Source organism: Dama dama, chromosome 5 (genome assembly GCF_033118175.1).
Source record: "Dama dama isolate Ldn47 chromosome 5, ASM3311817v1, whole genome shotgun sequence".
Classification (NCBI taxonomy): Eukaryota; Metazoa; Chordata; class Mammalia; order Artiodactyla; family Cervidae; genus Dama; species Dama dama.
The window spans coordinates 123,982,570-124,001,681 of record NC_083685.1 but is presented as its reverse complement, the minus strand read 5'-3'; the positions used below and the strand labels follow the sequence as shown (position 1 = coordinate 124,001,681).

The following is a 19,112-nucleotide window of genomic DNA, read 5'->3' as shown; positions in this document are numbered from 1 at the left end:
CAGGGGATCTCCCCTAACCCAGGGATCAAACCCAGGTCTCCTGCATTTAGGTGGATTCTTTACCATCTGAGCCATCCGGGAAGCCCAAGAATATTGGAGTGGGTAGCCTATCCTTTCTCCAGGGGATCTTCCCTAGCCAGGGATCAAACTGGGGTCTTCGGCATTGCAAGTGGATTATTTACCAGCTGAGCCACCAGGGAAGCCCAGAGAGGAGATAATTTTGTTTTGCAGCCAGCAAAGGCTTGTCCTTATGATGGTCAGATTTTCACACTCAAGAATCCATGAGCTTTCTGGATAGAAAACCACCACCTCTTCTAAGATGCACCAGATATTGATTAAGAATTTTGTGGGTATTGAGGGGGTTGGGTAGACATACTATGTTAAATCTACACATTTGAATTAAAATATACATCCCAGGACTCCCCTAGCAGTCCAGGGGTTAAGACTCTGTGCTTCCACCTCAGGGTTCGCGACTTCGATCCCTGGTGGGGGAACCAAGATGCCACATGTTGAGTGGCACGGCCAAAAGAAAAAAATGTATATCACAATTACAGAGATGCTAAAATGTGTAAAACGTGCATCTGAAATGAAGAAAGGGGGTGTTTGGCCTCAGGGTTGTTCTGGGAAATCAAGGCCATACGGCTGCTGCCAGCCTATTTCGCGAATGCAACCTCTCCCATCGGGAAGGTAGAGTAGGTGTAATTCGGTTCCATAGGCATTCTGCTCGAGGTCCTTTGCATGGAAGAGGGAGACCGTGGTCCTTGCAGATGGATGGCACCTGTGCCCACTCCTTTAGCCAGCCGCGGCAGACAGAGCCAATCAGTGACATGCCTGGAGCGTGGCGGAGGAACTCGAGCCGCAGCTGAAACGCACATCCTGCCCCTGGTGCTCTGGGTTCTGGGAAGCGAGTCAGGGTGCAAATCCGCGCTTTGCCGAAGACCTAAGCAGGCGGACAGGCCCGCAAAGGGAGGGCACTCAGACCCCAGAGGAGGCTCCTGGGAGGAGAGGAGGTGATGTGCGAGGGGGGGGGGGGGGCGGGGGGCCTGAAGCGGAATACGGTTTTCTCATCGTGGAAAAGGGCAGTGGGCGCTTAAGCGAAGGGCAGGGACAGAAGCTTGCAGGTGTGAACGCGAAGATGGGTCCGCGCATGCGTGAACCAGCCGGGCCAGGCGCTCCCAGGGGCCTGGGACACAGACAGCTCCTGCCCTCTTAGATTCTGACAGTAACACACGAACAAATCACTATGTACTGTCGTGTCTGATCAGTGAGTTCTGGGGCAAAAGATAAAGGAGGGAAAGGAGACGGAGAGGGGCTGGGGTCAGGAAAGACCTCTCAGAAGGGCCCTGTGAGCACAGGTCTGCGTGGAGAGAGAGTGGGGAGACAGTGAGAGATGCCGCGGAAGGGGGCCGGGGCCCCGACGGATGGATGCTCTCCCCAGCGCCCAACCAAAACCGCACCCCTTACCTCCTAGCCCCCTTCCACTTCCCCGCCAAACGGGTGTCCCCTCCGATGGGGCCAGTCTGGGTAAACCAGGGCATGCCCCTTCCTGACCTCGTGGTCTGGCTGCAGCTCACACCCCGGACAACTCCTTCATGGGCTTCGTGTCCGAGGAGCTTAACGAGACAGAGAAGCAGCTCATCAAAGATGGCAAGGCCAGCAACATGGCGGTGGTGTACGGCAAGGAGGCGAGTATCTGGAAGGTGAGACCCGCCGCCCCCCAGCCCCCAGCACCAACCCTTGGCCCCCAGGAAGCTCCCACCCCCCAGCCCTGGACGGTGGAAACGGCCCCCCTAGTGGTCAAAAAAGAACTGCCATTGGAATACCGCCCTGGGACTCCTGCCTCACTCCCCTCCCTGCCCCCACTTTTTGCAACAAATTCAAATGGCTTCATCCCCCACCCTCACTGGTATGGATCCACAAACACTAACCCACCAAAGGGGTTTAGGCTACATGTGGGGATTCTGGGGGTGGGAGGCAGGGAAGAAATAAGAGAGGACTAAGGATTGGAACCCCAGCTTCAGGGCAAAGTCCCTCCAAGAAGCACCATCTGTGTGGGACGTTACCGCTCATCTGGCCACTGACCTGTTCTCTCTCTTCTTTTCTCTCTGCCCCCCTGGCAACGAGGCAGCTCCAGGTATGGTGACTGTTTGCCACATGTTCCTTCCACCTCCTGCTGCTCCCCACTCTCCGCAGGGTCTCCCCTGGGGGTGCTCCCAAGTTGGGGTTTCTGGGCTTGGTAGTGCCTGTGGATGGACCAGACCGAGGTGGGAGGAGGGTGATGGGGACATCGGGGTCTCAGGTGGGCTCTCTCTGGGGCCTGGAGGTCAGGGGGCAGCTCGGTGTGGAGCAGGGCAGCTCCTAGGATGGACAGCTGACCTAAGACAGGTGACATGAGGGAAAAGGGTAATAATAAAGATGCCCATCGTGGGAACCATCGGGCAGTCCCCATGCCCCGTGTCAAGCTGTCACATGACCATCTTAGTTAATGATTCTCACGCTGTATGGATCAGGTCCCGCTGTCGAAGAAAAGCCCCGACTAACCGTGATTGAGACAAGAGGGAAGTGTGTGCTCTTTCCCGCTGACACCCTCTGGAGCTGTCAGTGTTGGGTTGACCCCTGGGGCTCCGCTCCCCTGGGTGACTCACTGCGTTTAGTGTTCATCTGCAGTCTTGCTTCGTGGTTTAAGCTGACCACAGGCGGTGCAGTCATTACATCTGCCCTTCAGCTGGGGGTGCGGGGTAGGGGGGGGTTGGAGGAGGAGGAAGGCCAGGTTTAGCATATCTCCCGAACATTACACACAGCTCTGCGCCATATGGCCTCATGGCTAGGTCTCAGTCCCGTGGCCACAGCCAGGGTTAGGGGACTTTGGAAGTAGGCGTGCTTTAGCCATATGTGCCCAGCTTAGCCCTGGAGTTCTGTGACTGAGGAAGGGGGAGGAATTAAGGGACATCTCATGATCTGTGCCAAGACAACCCTATGAAGTCTCAGCCATGGTTAATACTCATCCAGCCAGAGCTTACTGTTGCCAGGTGCTCACATGTATTTTCTCGCTTGACCATCCACTGTGGGGTTAGTATGACCAACTAGTTAAGTGGGTGGGGTTGGTATTCGAACCCACATCTAACTCCAGAGCCAGGACCCTTAATAGCCTCCTCGGTTATGACGCCTTGGATGGTGGCAGAGAGAAGCTCTGGAGGCTGGACTAAGGGTCCAAGCCCTGTCTGAGACGTCAGTGCCCACCGTGGAGTGTGGGGACAGAAGCAAGGGGTCATTTTCATATGATGCCAGACAAGCTGGCTGCCAGGATGCCTGGGGCACTGGGCAAGGGGGTGAGCACAGACAGTGTCTGCTTGTGCCAGAGAACACTGTTTAGAGACTGCCCCAAGAGAATGAGAGGTCATGAGCTCTGGGAAGAGAACGGTTTTATCTTGGGCTCAGGAGATTCTGGGATAGCCAGGAGCAATGCTGTACAACAAGAGACCTCAAAGAAACTGCTTCCAAAAAAGACATCCTTGCTCTGGTCTTTGTGACCAAAGGCAGGCAGAGGCGGCCGGGTGAAGAAAGGAATGGCAGCAGCATTCTGGGACAAATGCCATCCGGAGTTCAGGGGACCGGGTGGCAGAGAGACCGAGGAGGAAGGAGAAGGTGCGGTTGTCACATCGTTAGGGCAACGGCAGCCGGGATCCGGGTGAGAGTTTTGATGACTTTTGTGTCGAGGAGGTTTGTCTTATCCTGGGTCCCCAGAGCTGGAGGCTAAGGCTTAGATACTGCTATTTTATGAGAGTCTGTCCCAGGGACCGGGAGTGAGAGGATGGCAAAAAGACTGCTTATCCAGGTGCAGGGCAAATCCAGCCTTGCTGCTGGAGGAATCATTCCGGACATCAGAAGTGCCAGGTGGGGGACCTAAGGTCGGCTTTTCAAACTGCAACTCAGCTTTATTTTTTTTTGTTTTTCCTCCTTAGGTTTACTGAGGTATAGTTGACAAAGAGAAATTGTATGTATTTAAGGTGTACAACATGATGGCTCGGTATACATATACATTGTGAAATGGGTACCGCCATCAAGCTAATTACCACATCCATCACCTTGCATACTTTGTGTGTGCGTGGTGAGAGCATTTAAGGTTGACTCCCTGGGGAAATTTCAAGTATACAGTACAGTTTGAATAACTGTAGTCACCATGCTGGATGTTAAATCCCTGGGTTTATTCATCTCGTAACTGAAAGTTTGTCCGCTTTGACCCCGTGGTCCCGTTTCTCCCACCCCCAGCCCCTGACACTCACCACTCTACTGTTTCTATGAGATTGACTCTTCTCAATTCAAGAGATGAGATGAGTGAGATCCTACAGTTTGTCTTTTTCTGAGTCTTAATTAGCCTTTCTAAATGAAGTAGGATAGCCTAGAAACAAGAGAATAAAAGGATATCAGAGGACTTTATATGTACTAAGGGTAACTATTGTTTTGTAAAACTACTTTTACACACATAAATACTCACATATGTATGTATGTGTATATATGATTAGGTGAAGAAAAGTTGGTGAACAGCGCATGTGACATGAACCCATTTGTACACGTATGTGTGTGGTTTAAAGAAAATGTACATCCGCTTATCATGCATAAAAGATCTGAGGAAGGCACTTGAGACACTGTTAACAGCTGCTCTGGTAATGGGGTCAGGAAGTTGAACAGGGGCTTTGAAGACATTTTATTCACATGTTACATCCTTGATTTGATATTTTTATGGGGGCATGAGTCAATTTATAATAAGTAATCCTTTTTACATTTGGTGTGATGACTGATATTATCTGACTCTGAATCTACTATTTTATTAGTTGGTTTCTTTTTTCTTTTCTGTTTTAAAAAAAATTTATGTATTTATTTATTTTTGGCTGTGTCTTTGTTCCTTCACGAGGGCTTTCTCTGGTTGCAGCAGGCAGGCTTGGTTGCCCTGGGGCATGTGGAATTTTCCTGGACCAGGGATCGAACTGTGTCTCCTGCTTTGGCAGGCAGATTCTTAACCACTGAACCACCAGGGAAGTCCTCTTTTTCTTTTTCTCAGCTGTTTCATGTTTTTCCCCCTCACTTCTTATCTTCTTTCACATTGATATATTTTTAAAAATCCACCTTCCTTTAGCTAATTATGTTCTCATATTCTTTTGGTTCTGGTTTTCTTAATGTTTTTGTATTCTTTCAGTTCAGTTCAGTTCAGTCGCTCAGTCATGTCCGACTCTTTGCGACCCCATGAATCGCAGCACTGCAGGCCTCCCTGTCCATCACCAACTCCCAGAGTTTACTCAAACTCATGCCCATCGAGTCGGTGATGCCATTCAGCCATCTCATCCTCTGTTGTCCCCTTCTCCTCCTGCCCCCAATCCCTCCCAGCATCAGAGTCTTTTCCAATGAGTCAGCTCTTCGCATGAGGTGGCCAAAGTACTGGAGTTTCAGCTTCAGCATCAGTCCTTCCAATGAGCACCCAGGACTGATCTCCTTTGGGATGGACTGGTTGGATCTCCTTGCAGTCCAAGGGACTCTCAAGAGTCTTCTTCAGTGGCTACCATAAAGGTTATAACATCCATCCTTGACTTATCAAAGCCTAATATAAGTCAATACTGTAAAGCTTTTATGGGGTTGTAAAAGAATCTTTAAATGTTTTATTTCTATTCTCCCCAACTGATATGCTCTTACGGTATTTTAATACTGCCCAAATATTTTGTACCACACAATATATTAGTATTATTGTTGTTTTATAAAGTCAGTGTTTATTTACGTTTACCCACATCTATCCTTTTTATTGATTTGTGTTCCTTCCTACGTCACTGAGATTCCATTTAGGATCATTGTCCTTCTCTAGAAGGAAACACCCTACTCTGGGTTTGCTTGTTTTTTATTTTTCTAAAAATGTCTTAGTGGTTATGTTCATCATGTACAAATTCTAGCTTGTCCTCTGCCCTCTATCATTTCTGCTGACAAGTCAGTGTGCGTCTTATTGTTCCTTTAAAGGTAATTTGTGTGTGTGTTTCCCTTCGCCTGCTTTTGAGGCTTCTGTCTATTTGGTTTTCAGGAGTTTCACTAAAATAAGCCTCACTGGTTTTTGTTGTTTGTTTGTTTTGTTTCTTATCCTACACGGAGTTTGTAGATCTTCTTGGCTCTGTAGTTTGAACTTTCACTAATTTTAGAAAGTTCTCAGCTACCATTTCTTTAAATATTGCTTCTGCCCCAATGTCTCTCCTTTCTAAAAAAAAATTGGCCAAGCTGCACAGCTTGTGGGATGATAGTTCCCCAACCAGGGATTGAATCCACACTCCCTGCATTGGAAGTCAGAGTCTTAACCATTGGACCGCCAGGGACGTCCCTGTGATCCATTTTGAATTAACTTTTTTTTTTTTTTTTTGAATTAACTTTTATATATGATATGAAGTATGGATTGAAGTACTTTTTCCCCTGTCCTTTAAAAACAATTTTTTTTAATTTGTATTTTCTTCCCCTCTCCTTTCCTTTTTTCTTTTTGCATATGGATATCGAGTGATCGTGACCGTTTGTTGAAAAGACTGTCTCTTCCTCAACTGAAATGTCTTTGTGTCTTTGTCAGAAATCAATTGACCCCACATGTGTGGGTCTATTTCTGGACTGTCTGTTCTGTTCTATTGATCTGTCTAACTAGATGCCAGCATCACAGTCTTGATTACTGTAGCTTTGTAATAAGTCTCGAGATCAGATAAGTCTGCCCACTTTCTTCTTTTTCAAAGTTATTTTGTCTGTTCTAGGTCCTTGCATTTCCAAATGAGTTTTAGAATTAGCTTGTCAATTTCTATAAAAATGCCTGCTGGGATGTTGATTGGGATTTCGTTGGTTCCTTTTTCTTTTTCTTTTTGAGTTAGGGGTGGTTCTGGAAAGTGAATATGAAAAATCATAGAAATAACTTGATGTCAAGAATAATGTTCTCTTCCTCCAGAGAGGATTTTCTTTTATTCTTGGTTTAGAACTGAGGCCCTTGCAATCCCAGATTGCCTTTTTTTTTTTTTTTTGGGCTATGCTTAATGGCGTATGGCATCTTTGTTCCCCAATCAAGGATTGAACCTACGCCCCCTGCATTGGAAGAGTGGACTCTTAACCACTGGACTGCCAGGGAAGTCCCCTAGATCACCTTAATCAGTGATAGTGATTGAGACCATTTTTAAAGAATTCAGCCACTGTTAATTGTGCTTCTAGTTCTGGTCTACCCTTTCATCCATGATGTAATTTCTCAGAATTCCAACCCAAAGTGTAGTTTCCATCAACACTCCCTATCTTTAGCAGGCCTTGAACTTGGACTTTCATCTCCCAGGTCTGCTCAGCTGCCTAGATCCTGCCCTTGGAATCAGCGGGTGGGCCCCCCAGGAGGAAAACCAAACCCGACACTAGCCTCAACAGTCTCTTTTTCTCTTTCTCCCAGGTCTTGGCCTCGTAATTTTTCATTCTTTGTTAGACTTTCAGGGCAATCATAGATGTTTTTCCCATCTTTCCTGGTCATTCTCAGAGACAGGGCTGATCTGCATTACTCAATGTGTAAGGCCTCCTTGAGATAAATTTATACACTTTGAGTTTCAAAATGTGAATTGTTAATTATTTTAACATTTGTTGATAACATTCTTCAAGAGCTGTGGTTTATAAACTAATCCTGGGCTGGAGCTCCTGGTGGTCTGACTTCATGCTGACTGGTAGGACATGGGGAACCATGGGTTCTTTTTCTCTGACCCATTGATCTACTGGGAACCAACATGCCCTGAAAAGAGCTCTAAGCCCTGCCCTGATTCATGATCTTATAGCTACTTTCCCCTCAACTTATCCCTTCCTTTCTTCTGCAAGCCTCAAAAAACTCCAAAAAATAGAACCCAGCAGCTGATCCCATGCTTATTCCTACTGAGGTCCTACACTGACCACAGCTCCCAGCTCAGAACCCGGGCTGTAGGGTCAGACGGGCGCCCAGGCACTGAGGTGTGATCTATTCATCTATACTGCACACCTCTGCAGAGGTCCTCAGAGGTCATTAGGGTTCAGAGGAGGCCAAGTAGCTCCATTTGTTGTTCAGTCACTAAGCATGTCCAACTCTTTATGACCCCATGAACTGCAGCACACCAGGCTCCCCTGTCCTTACCGTCTCCCGCTCAAACTCATGTCCATTGAGTTGGTGATGCCATCCAACTATCTCATCCTCTGTTGTCCCCTTCTCCTCCTGCCCTCAGTCTTTCCTGGCATCAGTGTCTTTTCCAGTGAATTGGCTCTTATCAGGTGGCCAAAGTATTGGAGCTTCAGCTTCAGTATCAATCCTTCCAGTGAATACTCAAGGTTGATTTCCTTTTGGATTGACTGGTTTGATCTCCTTGCTGTCCTAGAGCTCTCAAGAGTCTTATCCAGCTCTACAATTCAAAAGCATCAGTTCTCTGGTGCTTAGCCTTCTTTATGGTCCAACTGTCACATCCATACATGACTACTGGAAAAGCTATAGCTTTGACTAAACAAACTTTTGGATGCAATTGGATGTTGGTTTCTATGGGAGACGTTTGGAAGACAACAGTCCATGGCTAAACAGGCCTAGGGCCCCTGGTCTAGTCCAACCTCTGCAACTCACAGATAAAGAAATTGAGGTCCAGAGAGGAGAGGGGGCATCTTCAAGGTCACACAGCTGGTTAGGGACCAACCTGACACTGGGCCCATGTTTTCTGACTTCCCGACCAGTGATGTCTCTTCAGTGGGTACTGCCATCTGTGGTCAGAGCAAGGCCCCCATCTCCTCCTTCTCCTCTTCCAGGGGAAGGAGAAGTTCCTGAGCATTCTGAACAAGTACATGGAGATCCACGGCACTGTGTACTATGAGAGCCAGCGGCCCCCCGAAGTCCCGGCCTTTGTGAAGAACCATGGCCTCCTGCCGCAGCCTGAGTTCCAGCAGCTGCTGCGCAAGGCCAAAGTGAGCCCCACCCCTTCCTCCATCTTCACCTTAACCCAGCCATAGACGCCCAGGAGGGAGCCCATACATGCCTGCCACATCTGCCACCATCATTCATGCCCCCTTCTACATGTGGACATGCCTCTGCACACTCTGCTGCCCTGAACCTCGTGTCCAGGCCTCCCAGGTGATAGTCGGAGCCAGGGTTAGAGATAGGGATACCCATCAGGGAAAGGGAGCTGGGTGGGGTTCATTGATGTGAAAAAAGAGTTGGCTTCCTGCCTGCTGCCCCTTAACACCAGTCCAGACAACTCCTGGGTCAGGCGTGGATTTCAGAGCCACTGAGGGGGTAGAAAGGCTAGGGGCAAGCAGTCAGGCTAGAGTTCCATCGGGCCACTGACTGCTCCTGGAAGTCCCTGAAATGTGTCCTTGGAGCATGATCCTGCTGTTGGGCCCTGAAGTGTCAGCTGAAGCTGGAAGGTCTCTAGCCAGCTGCTAGGTCCTCTCCTAATCTGACGATAGCTCCTTTCCTTAGGCATCTTGGATATGTGTGGTGCGTATGTGTTAGGGTGGAAGAAGATACCTTTGTGCAGTGAGCAACCTCAACATCCTTACATGGCAACCCCAGATTCAGAATCACTTATATTATCTTCCAGGGGCCAACCCTATGAGCACTCCTCCTAGTACAAGTCAGGTGCTGAATGAATGTCTTTTGGGTGAGTGAGTAAAGGTCCTCTGAGGTCAAATGTAGGAGTGACCTGAAGCCTTGTAAGCTTGGGAACCCTTGTTCTTCTCTTTCCTCTCCAAATCATAGTCTTTGGAGCAGGAAGAGGCCATTGATACTACCTAAATAGACCTCCTCATTTCACAGTGGCCAAGGCACACAGCTGGCCTGCGCTCCCTACTGCCCCGATTGCCTCCTGTGAATGTCCTGACCTCAACCTCACCCCTAACTTCTTGGGGCTCCTGGGCTGTGATACCCAACCTTCCCTGATCATCATGCCACCTTGGTTCTGCAGCTCTTCATAGGGTTTGGCTTTCCCTATGAGGGCCCTGCCCCCCTGGAGGCCATCGCCAATGGCTGTGTCTTCCTGCAGTCCCGGTTCAGCCCACCCCACAGCTCCCTCAACCACGAGTTCTTCCGGGGCAAGCCCACCTCCAGAGAGGTGAGTGGGAAGGGCCTGAGCCCACATCCAGGGGCTCTGAGATGGGATCCCAAAGTTCCTGGAAGGGGAAGACTGAAGCCTGGGATGAAGGGAGAGATGGCCCAGATGGGTGGGGGCACCTCCCCTTCACCCAGCCCAGCTTGGCAGCACAGGGAGAAGCTGACTGTCTCTGTGCCCTGGCTAGGTGTTTTCCCAGCATCCCTATGCAGAGAACTTCATTGGCAAGCCCCACGTGTGGACCGTCGACTACAACAACTCAGAGGAGTTTGAAGCAGCCATTCAGGCCATCATGACAACCCAGGTGAGGCTCGGATCCAGTCAGGACCGCCAATATCCTATACTTTGTGTCTTTGCTATAATTGGAAAAAGATGCTCCTCTTGGTGAATTCAGACTCACAGGCCTGGATTGGCAAATTTGCGCAGGGGCCCCACTCACCAACTTGGATGTGTGTGTGTTTGTCAAGGAAGTGGAGATGGAAATATGCTTTTGTGCAGTGGGCAGCCTGCACAACCTTACATGGCAGCCCTGGATCCAGAGTCACTTTTTGAATGTCTTTGGAGGCCAGGTCGTGTTAGCACAAGTTAGATGCAGGGTGGTCTCCAGGATGAATGCGTGAAGGTCCTTTGGACTCTTGATGTCTCTGTGGTCTTGGGCAGCACATCTCAGTGCACACGGATCACCTGGAATCTTGTTAAAGCCCAGGTTCAGATTCAGCAGGTTGGGTGGGGCTGACGCCCTGCCTTTCAGACCAGATCTGGGGTGGCGCTGGTGGTGTCACCTTTGGGTAGCAAGTGGGTGGGGGCATTTGTGTTTTCTCCAGCAAGTAAGTGTTGGGGGTGGGGTGCACTTGTGTATGGGAGGGGTCAGGGAGGGGCTTGTGGAGCTCATCTCCTCTCCTGGCACCTCTGGCATCTGAGAGCTCCCTGTGTGTTCTCATGGTCCCTTTATATAGAGAAGAGGTCAGACTGTGTGAATGGGGTGGAGGTGGGGGGTTTCTGCTTGCCACAATCCCTCTGGACCCACTTCTTGTGGTAGCTCGGACCCCAGGCTGAGCAAAAATAACCACTCCTGCTGGGTCCTCTTCCCTGCCCAATACCACGTTGTTCATTCATTGAGTGTGCCCTCCCTGGGGGGATGTGTGGCAGAGTCAGAGAACATGTGGGGCAGGGGCTCTACAAGGGAGAGCCATGCCCAGGAGGACGCCCACCTGCCGGGGGAGCTGGGGGCACTGCTGGGCTCAGGGCAGAGGCCAGCAGGCATAGATCCCCCTATAGTCTTAAATACTTAACTCTGGGTCCAGAGTTCTGCCTGGTTGTCCTGACCATAGGCAGGTTTGCGTTTTTTTTCTTTTTTTTGGGGGGGGGGGCACACCATGTGGCTTGTGGGATCTTAGTTCCCTAAACAAGAACTGAGCCCCATGTCCTAACCATTGGACTGCCAGGTTGGCATTTTTTAACACCCTCCTGCATCCCATGGGTCAGTCCCTCCCACTCAGCCCTCTCCACTTAGCCCACCCTCTCAGCAAATGGCCCCAGAGAGTCCCTTCCTCTACCCACTACACCCTTGTCCTTCCCTTCTGAGTGGGTGTGATTGTTTCTTTAGAGAAAGTGCCAAGGAAACTGCCGTGTTACAGCCTAGGTACACCTCTAGTTGTAGCAGACATGGCCAGGTTGACCTGCGAAGTGGCTGAACCCCGGGACCCTCCATCAGTGGTGCGGGGAGAGCCCTCCGCCCGCTTCTGAAGCATCCACGTAAGCAAATCCTCCTCTGTTGGGAGTTCCTCCAGGTCACAGACTGAGACTGGGTTCTTCCAGGAGCTGACCCTGGACAGGGATTTTACTACAAGTAGTTTATTTGGGGGGTGATCCCAAGAAGGAAGGTTCTAGAGTGACAGTGAGTCAGGGTGTGTAATGGAGGTTACCTCTGCCTGCAGGCAGCTGGTGCTCAATGCTAGCAGGGACCTGTGAGAGGTGGGGTGCTCAGATCCCGAGCTCTCCTACCTGAGAAATGAGGAAACTTAGGTGTTCCTCCCCCAGCTCCATCCATCGCTGGATGGGTGGGAGGTGGGGGAGGGGTCAGCTCTCAACACGGGACTGAGCAGGCACCTCCATGGAAGGTATGGGGGAGGGTGCGGTGGGATGCTACCCTGGAGGAAACCCCCCACCCTCTTCCCGTTCCCTCTGCCCACCCCTTGCCAAAGCAATCATCCGAGGCTTCCACCCGGAGGTGGGAGCAGAGGTGGGGGTGAGAGGGGCACCTCTGAAGGCTTTTGTCCACCCTCAGGCCGCAGGTCTGGCCCCACCTCCAGGATCCCTCCCTGGAGAGAAACTCAGTGAGTGAGATCCCAGCCCTGTGGACACGGTTTTCCCAGCTGCAGACCTAAAATGCAGGGGGTGGGGGTCTGTGCAGGGGAGCCCGTTCATCTATTGACACGTTATTTTTGGTTGGACACACAAGAAACTGATAACGTGTCTACGGCCATACCACCCTGAACGCGCCCGATCTCGTGTGATCTCGGAAGCTAAGCAGGGTCAGGCCTGGTTAGTACTTGGATGGGAAACTGATGACGTGTTGCCCCCAGGAAGGGTCTGGGCACCTGGGGTCAGAGGAAAACTTCCTTTGTCTTGTTTCTCTTGATTTTTTAAAGCCATGAACATCTGTTTAATTGCGTTAATTAGTTAATTAAAAATCACAGGAACACAAGGGTCCAGGAACTAAGGTATTGCAGATTCACCAGGCTGACTCTTGTAGCTGGACTCCAAACCAGCCCGAGGCCTCTCTGCCTTTAACCACCCCCACTCCTACCCCACCTCCCAGTTAGCCTGGAAGGTGTTTAAAATGCAGACTCTTGGGCCTGTCCCCAGCTTCTGATTTCAAAGGACCGGTGTGGCTTGGAGTCTGCGTTTTACTCTTTTTTTTTTTTTTAATTTTAATTGGAGGCTAATTACTTTACAATATTGTGGTTTTTGCCATACATTGACATGATCAGCCACGGGAGTACATGTGTCCCCACCCCCCAACCCTGTCCCGATCGCCCCTCCCACCTCCCTCCCCATCCCATCCCTCTGGGTTGTCCCACAGCACCGGCTTTGAGTGCCCTGTTTCATGCATCGAATTTGGACTGGAGTCTGCATTTTAAACAAGCCCCCCTGGGTAAATCTGATCATCCTAGTTTAGAAAACAGAGATAGCTGGCAGGAGCTCAGAGAGCGAATGAGGGCCGCCATCGGGGGACACAGCTTCTTCTGCAAGTCGTGGGGCCTTTTGCAGGGAGAGGGAGGGGGAAGGGCCGAGACGGACCTGAGGCACCAGCCCGGTGGCCCCCACTCTTTGCCTGCCACCCCCACCCCCCAAGCAGCGAGGAGGCTCCAGGTGGGGGCTCTTTTCAGGTCTCAGCCTTGGTGGGTTTGCCCTTCAAGCATCTCTCTGTCCAGGGTGAGGCCATTTGAGGTGAGGGGAGGGAGAGGAGGGGAAGGGAGGTGGGGGGAGGGATGCCTGCTTTCTCCCTGCCCGCCGTGCTCATTATCACAGGCCGGTAATTCCAGCAGGACCAGCACCTGCCATTCTGTGAGACGGATCACTGTGCACACCTGTAATTAGACCTAATGGGGGTAATTTCCAGGCAGGCTGGCTTGTCCGGTGGGAGATTCACGGCAGGTGGGATGTGGCTGCTCTGAATGGTCCCCTCATTGGCGGGAGGGGGTGCGCAGCTTTGAATCACTGCGTGATGGGCTTCAAACCACAAGGGGGATAACTCGGTGGCTGCTGCTAGAGCAGGCAGTGACATTTGGAGGGGAAGTCTCTTCTCCAGGGGGTTTATTTATAACCAGGACTTGAAGCCTTGTACCCGAGGCGACTGGGGAACCGCTAGGGCAGCAGCTGGCGGCCGGGGCCTCGGCGGCCAGCAGCTCGGGCTGGGACTGACCGTGCAGAGCTCAGGGCTGAAAAGCTGTGCTGGTCGATGGGCTGTGAAGGATGTGGCTTGGGTGTGGATTTGGGGAGTTCTCTGGGACCCTGGAACTGCCCCCGGATTAAGGACACCTGCTCCCAGTGCAGGTGAAGTGCGGACTGGGGCAAGGTCAGATGGGAGGGGTCTTGTCCCGAGACTCGGTCCTGGTGGTGGCTGCCGCTTCCCAAGACCCTCCTCAGCTTGATGTTGGGCATGTTGCCCTGGTCAGAGGGCTCAGGACGGGCCTGCGGCCCCTCGAGGTGGGGTCTCCAGGAAGCAGGATTGGGCTCTGACTCCACCCACCTCTGATGAGGAGGAAGGGTGAGTGGGGGGGGTTGGAGGGGGGGAGTGTGGCCTTGAGCAGACCTGCAAGATTTCACTGCCAGGGCTGAAGCTACCTGATTTCTGGTGCTGCTGGCTGGAAAATGGCATTAACAGGAGGTGGGCTGGCGCACACACACACACACACACACACACACACACACACACACACACACACACACACACACACACACACACACACACACACACACACACACACACACACACACACACACACACACACACACACACACACACACACACACACACACACAGTGATGGGGCAGGGGTGTTGAAGGCTAAAACAGATCTTTCTCTGAGTCTGAGATGGACTATCTCCCATGTCAGCCTGACCTTGCCTCCTGCCCACCTGGCCAATCTTTCCTCCAAGCTGGCTGTGTGCTGGGCCACTGGGGGGTTGGTGTAAACAGGGCAGGGATGGCCAGGTAAGAAGAGTGGAGGAGAGGTGAGGGTCCCCACTCCAGGAGGCGGATTCCTCATCACTTCCCCTCTCTCTTCCCTTCACTTCTCGGGCCCCAGCTGCCGAATCCATCTGCTCCCATCAGCCCCAGCATGCACTGCTCTGTAACTTTGATATTTAGGTGGACAGTATGTGGCCTCCATTTGGGGCACCCTTGTTCATGGAGCTCCCAGATACCTGGTCTGGGCAGGAAGCTTCACAAATGTGATCTCATTCCATCAAGCTGAGAGATGCCTTGTGTTCCTTTGTGTGAACCTTCTGCATCCTGGGCAGGACACAGGCAGAGCCAGGATACTTTTCTGTTCTGTGACCACTTCCCTGGTGACGACTGTGTACCAGGCACTGGGTGAAGCCACAGGTGGACAAGTCATGGTCCCAGAACCCATGGGGCTCCTAACCTGAGGGAGACAAGGGACACGTCAGAAATGATGACACAGGTGCCGGTTCTACTGGGGAAGTCTGGCGTGGGGGCCAAGGAAATGGTCTTTTAACAGGAGTTAAACAGGAGGTGGTACTCTGGGTCTGCTTCCTGGAGGCGGTGATACCTAAGCTGTGCTGTGCTTAGTCACTGTCATGTTGGATTCTAGGTGACCATGTGGACTGTATAGCCCACCAGGCTCCTCTGTCCGTGGGGATTCTCCAGGCAAGAATACTGGAGTGGGTAGCCATGCCCTCCTGCAGGGAATCTTCCTGACCCAGGAATCAAACCTGCATCTCCTGTGTCTCCTGCATTGCAGGCAGATTCTTTACCAACTGAGCCACCAGGGAAGCCCAAGAATACTGGAGCGGGGAGCCTATCCCTTCCCCAGGGGACCTTTCTGACCCTGGAATTGAACCGGGGTCTCCTGCATTGCAGACAGATTCTATACCAGCTGAGTTGAACTACCAGGGAAGCAAAGAATACTAGAGTAGGTTGCCGTTTCCTTCTATAGGTGAACTTCCTGACCCAGGGATAGAACTCATGTCTCCTGCTGGTGGCTTCTTTACCACTGAGCCACCTGGGAAGGTGAGGATGAATCCAGGGGTTGGCTCGGAAAGAGCAGACATCACAGCCCAAGTGGAGATGGAACAATGAGCTTTAGGGAAAGGGGAGAAACGCTGTAGCTGGAAAGGAGCTGAGGAGACCTGAGCTGCCCTGAGCCCCTGGGGGCCACTGCGGGGTGCATTGGGGCGCAGGGCGTCCTAGTGGATGTGGTGATCGGCTCGCTGAGTGCAGGATGCCTGAGCCCCCAGATCTCTGCTCCCAGAGCCGAGCGGCCAGGTCTGGGGAGCCCCAGGTTTTCTCCTGACCCATGTGTCTGCCTGTCTCTCCCACAGGTGGACCCCTACCTGCCCTACGAGTACACGTGTGAGGGGATGCTGGAGCGAATCCATGCCTACATCCAGCACCAGGTGGGTGGGTCCCCCACTCTCTGTCTCTGGGGTGGGGCAGCTTCAGAGTCTGAGGACCCACCTCTGCCTGGGGTGCAGGGTGCTTTAACCCCCTAGTCTTTCTCCAGTCTGTTTCCTTCCCTGGAGCACCCCTCTCCTGGACCCCCAGCTCTAGCATCCCAGCCTCCATATCATAGTATGGAAATACAAAGACTTTTTCATTTTATTATAAAGCTGTTTAAAAGTTTGGTAGCAAGTGAGGGGGTAGTAGGGTGTAGGTTGAGTTGGCGGGAGAGAGGCACCCCATTTTTTCCTCCTAACACTTCTTTCCTCCCGCAGGACTTCTGTGCATCCCCGGGTCCTGCCCCACCTGGGGCCCGAGCCCCGCAGAGCCCTTTCATCCTGGCTCCCAACGCCACCCACCTGGAATGGACCCGCAACGCCAGCTTGGCCCTGGGGGCCTGGCCCCCAGCGCACTCCCTCCGGGCCTGGCTGGCTGCCGCGGGGAGGGCCTGCACAGACGCCTGCCTGGACCACGGGCTGATCTGCGAGCCCTCCTTCTTCCCCTTCCTCAACAGCCAGGACGCCTTCCAGAAGTGAGTGAGCCCCTGCCTGACCCGGCCCAGCTGACCTCCCCTGTAGCCCCTCACTCTCTTGACCACCTTGCCCCCTGGCCTGCCAGCAAGGGTGAGGGGGACTCAGTGCTTCCCAGAGAGGAAGGATCTGGAAGGCATCTTCCAGACAGGTATCCACATTGCAGCTCTACACCCTTGGCAAAGCCTCAGACCCCTACCCAGCCTGTCTGGGCATCTTCTAGGTCCAAGCCACAGAAACTGCCCCATTCCCCTGATGCGTCAGCCTGTGGCCCCACCCTCCTGCCCACTCGCTCAGGAGCTGCCCACCCCAGCATTTCTCCCAGCGCCTCCTAGAAACCTCCCTGGGTCTGGAATGGGTGGGCCGGGGCAGGGGAAATGGGCAGTGACCACCTCTGGTGGTGCCCACCCAGGCTGCAGGTGCCCTGTGACGGCATTGAGTCAGAGATGAACCACCTGTACCCGGCCTTCGCCCAGCCCGGCCAGGAGTGCTTCCTGCAGAAGGAACCTCTGCTCTTCAGCTGCGCTGGCTCCAGCACGAAATATCGGCGGCTCTGCCCCTGCCGAGACTTCCGCAAGGGCCAGGTGGCCTTGTGCCAGGACTGTCTGTGAGGGTGACCACCCGGCTGGCCCTCCCCACTGCAGGAGAAAGCACCAGCAAATTCCGAGCTCCAGTGACCCTCCTTCCCCTTGATGCCCCTGAACTGAAGCCTTCTTCCTTGACTGGGACGTGGGCAGGACAGATTGGTGCGTAGGTCTAAGGAGGGGGGAGACTCTGCCAAGCACCTGGTGCCTGCCCTAGGCAGGCTCCTCATGCTCCTCCCAGGGGCGCATGGCAGTGCAGTGGCCAAGCAGCTGGGGGTTGGTGTGAGGGTCTCACTGAGTGGCCCAGGAGCAGGTGGCCGGAGGTCCCTTGCTTGTGCAAGACAACATCTGAACCAGATGGAGAGGGTTCTTGTCCTTCTTGGGCCCAGGAGGGGCCCTCTGGGTATACGACAGAGGAAGCAGGGTGAGGCTTGCTTGATGGCCCACTGAACGGTCCACAGAGTGGGCAGTGATGCATGAGGGGTCAACCTTGTCCCTCTGGAGCTGTTTGCAATGTGGACAGAAAGGGTGGGGGGCCAGAGGGAAGGCCAGGCTGGGGGACCCTGTTTATGCCTCCTATTAGCTTTCCCAAATTCCCTCTGCCCTCCACACTTGGGGACTACAGTCAGAGGCTGCAGGGACCACCTGGAACCTGGGTTGAATTGTCTCCCTCTTGCTTGTTCCAACTCTCTTCACTTTGGGCATTTCCTGAAATCTCCCCCAGCATGACTGCAACTCCGGACCATGGACTTGCTTCCAAAGCCTCAGGCCCCGCCCCACCTCCCAAGCATCTTTTGTAGGCTTGGGATAGACCTTCAGCCCCACAGCACACCTGGCCTATTTCCTGGTTCCCCAGACCTGCTACCCCCTTGTGCCCTCCCACCCCATCAATGCTGCATCTGCGTCCCTACCTCCAGCTTCCTCCAGCCTCAGACCTCCTCTGGATCTAGCTGTCCATTCATCTTTGTGTGGCATGCCTTCCCCTTCACCCTGAGTCCAGAGCCCTGCTTGAGGAAAAAGACCAGGACTTCAGAAACACTGCCACCCCACCCCAGTTGGTTTTTAATCCCACTCCCTTTCTGGAAACCTGCCCCACCCACCTAGGCCTGCCCCTCCACCCTTTCGGGGAGGCAGTCGCAGGACCCTGAGCCCAGAGAGGGGGGAGGAGCCCCGCTGTGGGCCTGAGGGTGGACACCTCCCATCAGAGAGCCCTCTCGGCCTGAGTGGCCCCTGTGGCCACAGAAACTCAATAGTCACCAAGGACCTGACCTGTCGGGGGAAAGCAATAGAGATACTCTTTTCTCTCTCTCTTTTTTTAAAAATTTATTTCTTGAAATAATAAATATTTTATTGGGATGTGAGGTGCAGAGGAGGAGCTGTGCTATTTCTCATCTTTTTCCTGGGATGCCCAGGCCTGGAGGAGGAGTGGGGTGTGAACACTTTTTCCTGGGATGCCCAGGCCTGGAGGAGGGTGGGGGGCAGATATCTGGGGCCCGTGGGCCCCTCCTCCACATTGTCACTCCATCTACAAGGTTAGTGCTGTGGCAGGCTGCTCAGAGGAAATCCCTACAGGTGTCAGAAGTCCACGGGCCCCTCCGACCACCCCAGCACTGTGACTTTAGGGACCCTGCTTGACCAGCAGGCTGTACCCGGTTCTGTCTGCCTGGGTCTGGTCTCTGCTGGCTGTGCTTGCTGTGAGGTCAGAGAACAGAAATGGATTTTGA

At 52.7% G+C, this 19,112-nt stretch overlaps 1 protein-coding gene across 1 annotated transcript in view; it reads left to right on the top strand.

Moving 5' to 3' along the window:
- Window positions 1–18,556, top strand: part of MGAT5B (alpha-1,6-mannosylglycoprotein 6-beta-N-acetylglucosaminyltransferase B) — a 66,174-nt gene extending 47,618 nt beyond the window's left edge. Inside the window, exons 11-18 of the mRNA XM_061141269.1 lie at window positions 1,570–1,700; window positions 2,129–2,134; window positions 8,788–8,943; window positions 9,942–10,088; window positions 10,273–10,389; window positions 16,157–16,231; window positions 16,550–16,806; window positions 17,217–18,556. Coding sequence (XP_060997252.1) covers window positions 1,570–1,700; window positions 2,129–2,134; window positions 8,788–8,943; window positions 9,942–10,088; window positions 10,273–10,389; window positions 16,157–16,231; window positions 16,550–16,806; window positions 17,217–17,415 — 1,088 coding nt within the window. The 3' untranslated portion in view covers window positions 17,416–18,556. The remainder of the gene's footprint in view (window positions 1–1,569; window positions 1,701–2,128; window positions 2,135–8,787; window positions 8,944–9,941; window positions 10,089–10,272; window positions 10,390–16,156; window positions 16,232–16,549; window positions 16,807–17,216) is intronic.
- The last annotated feature ends 556 nt before the right edge of the window (window positions 18,557–19,112 follow it).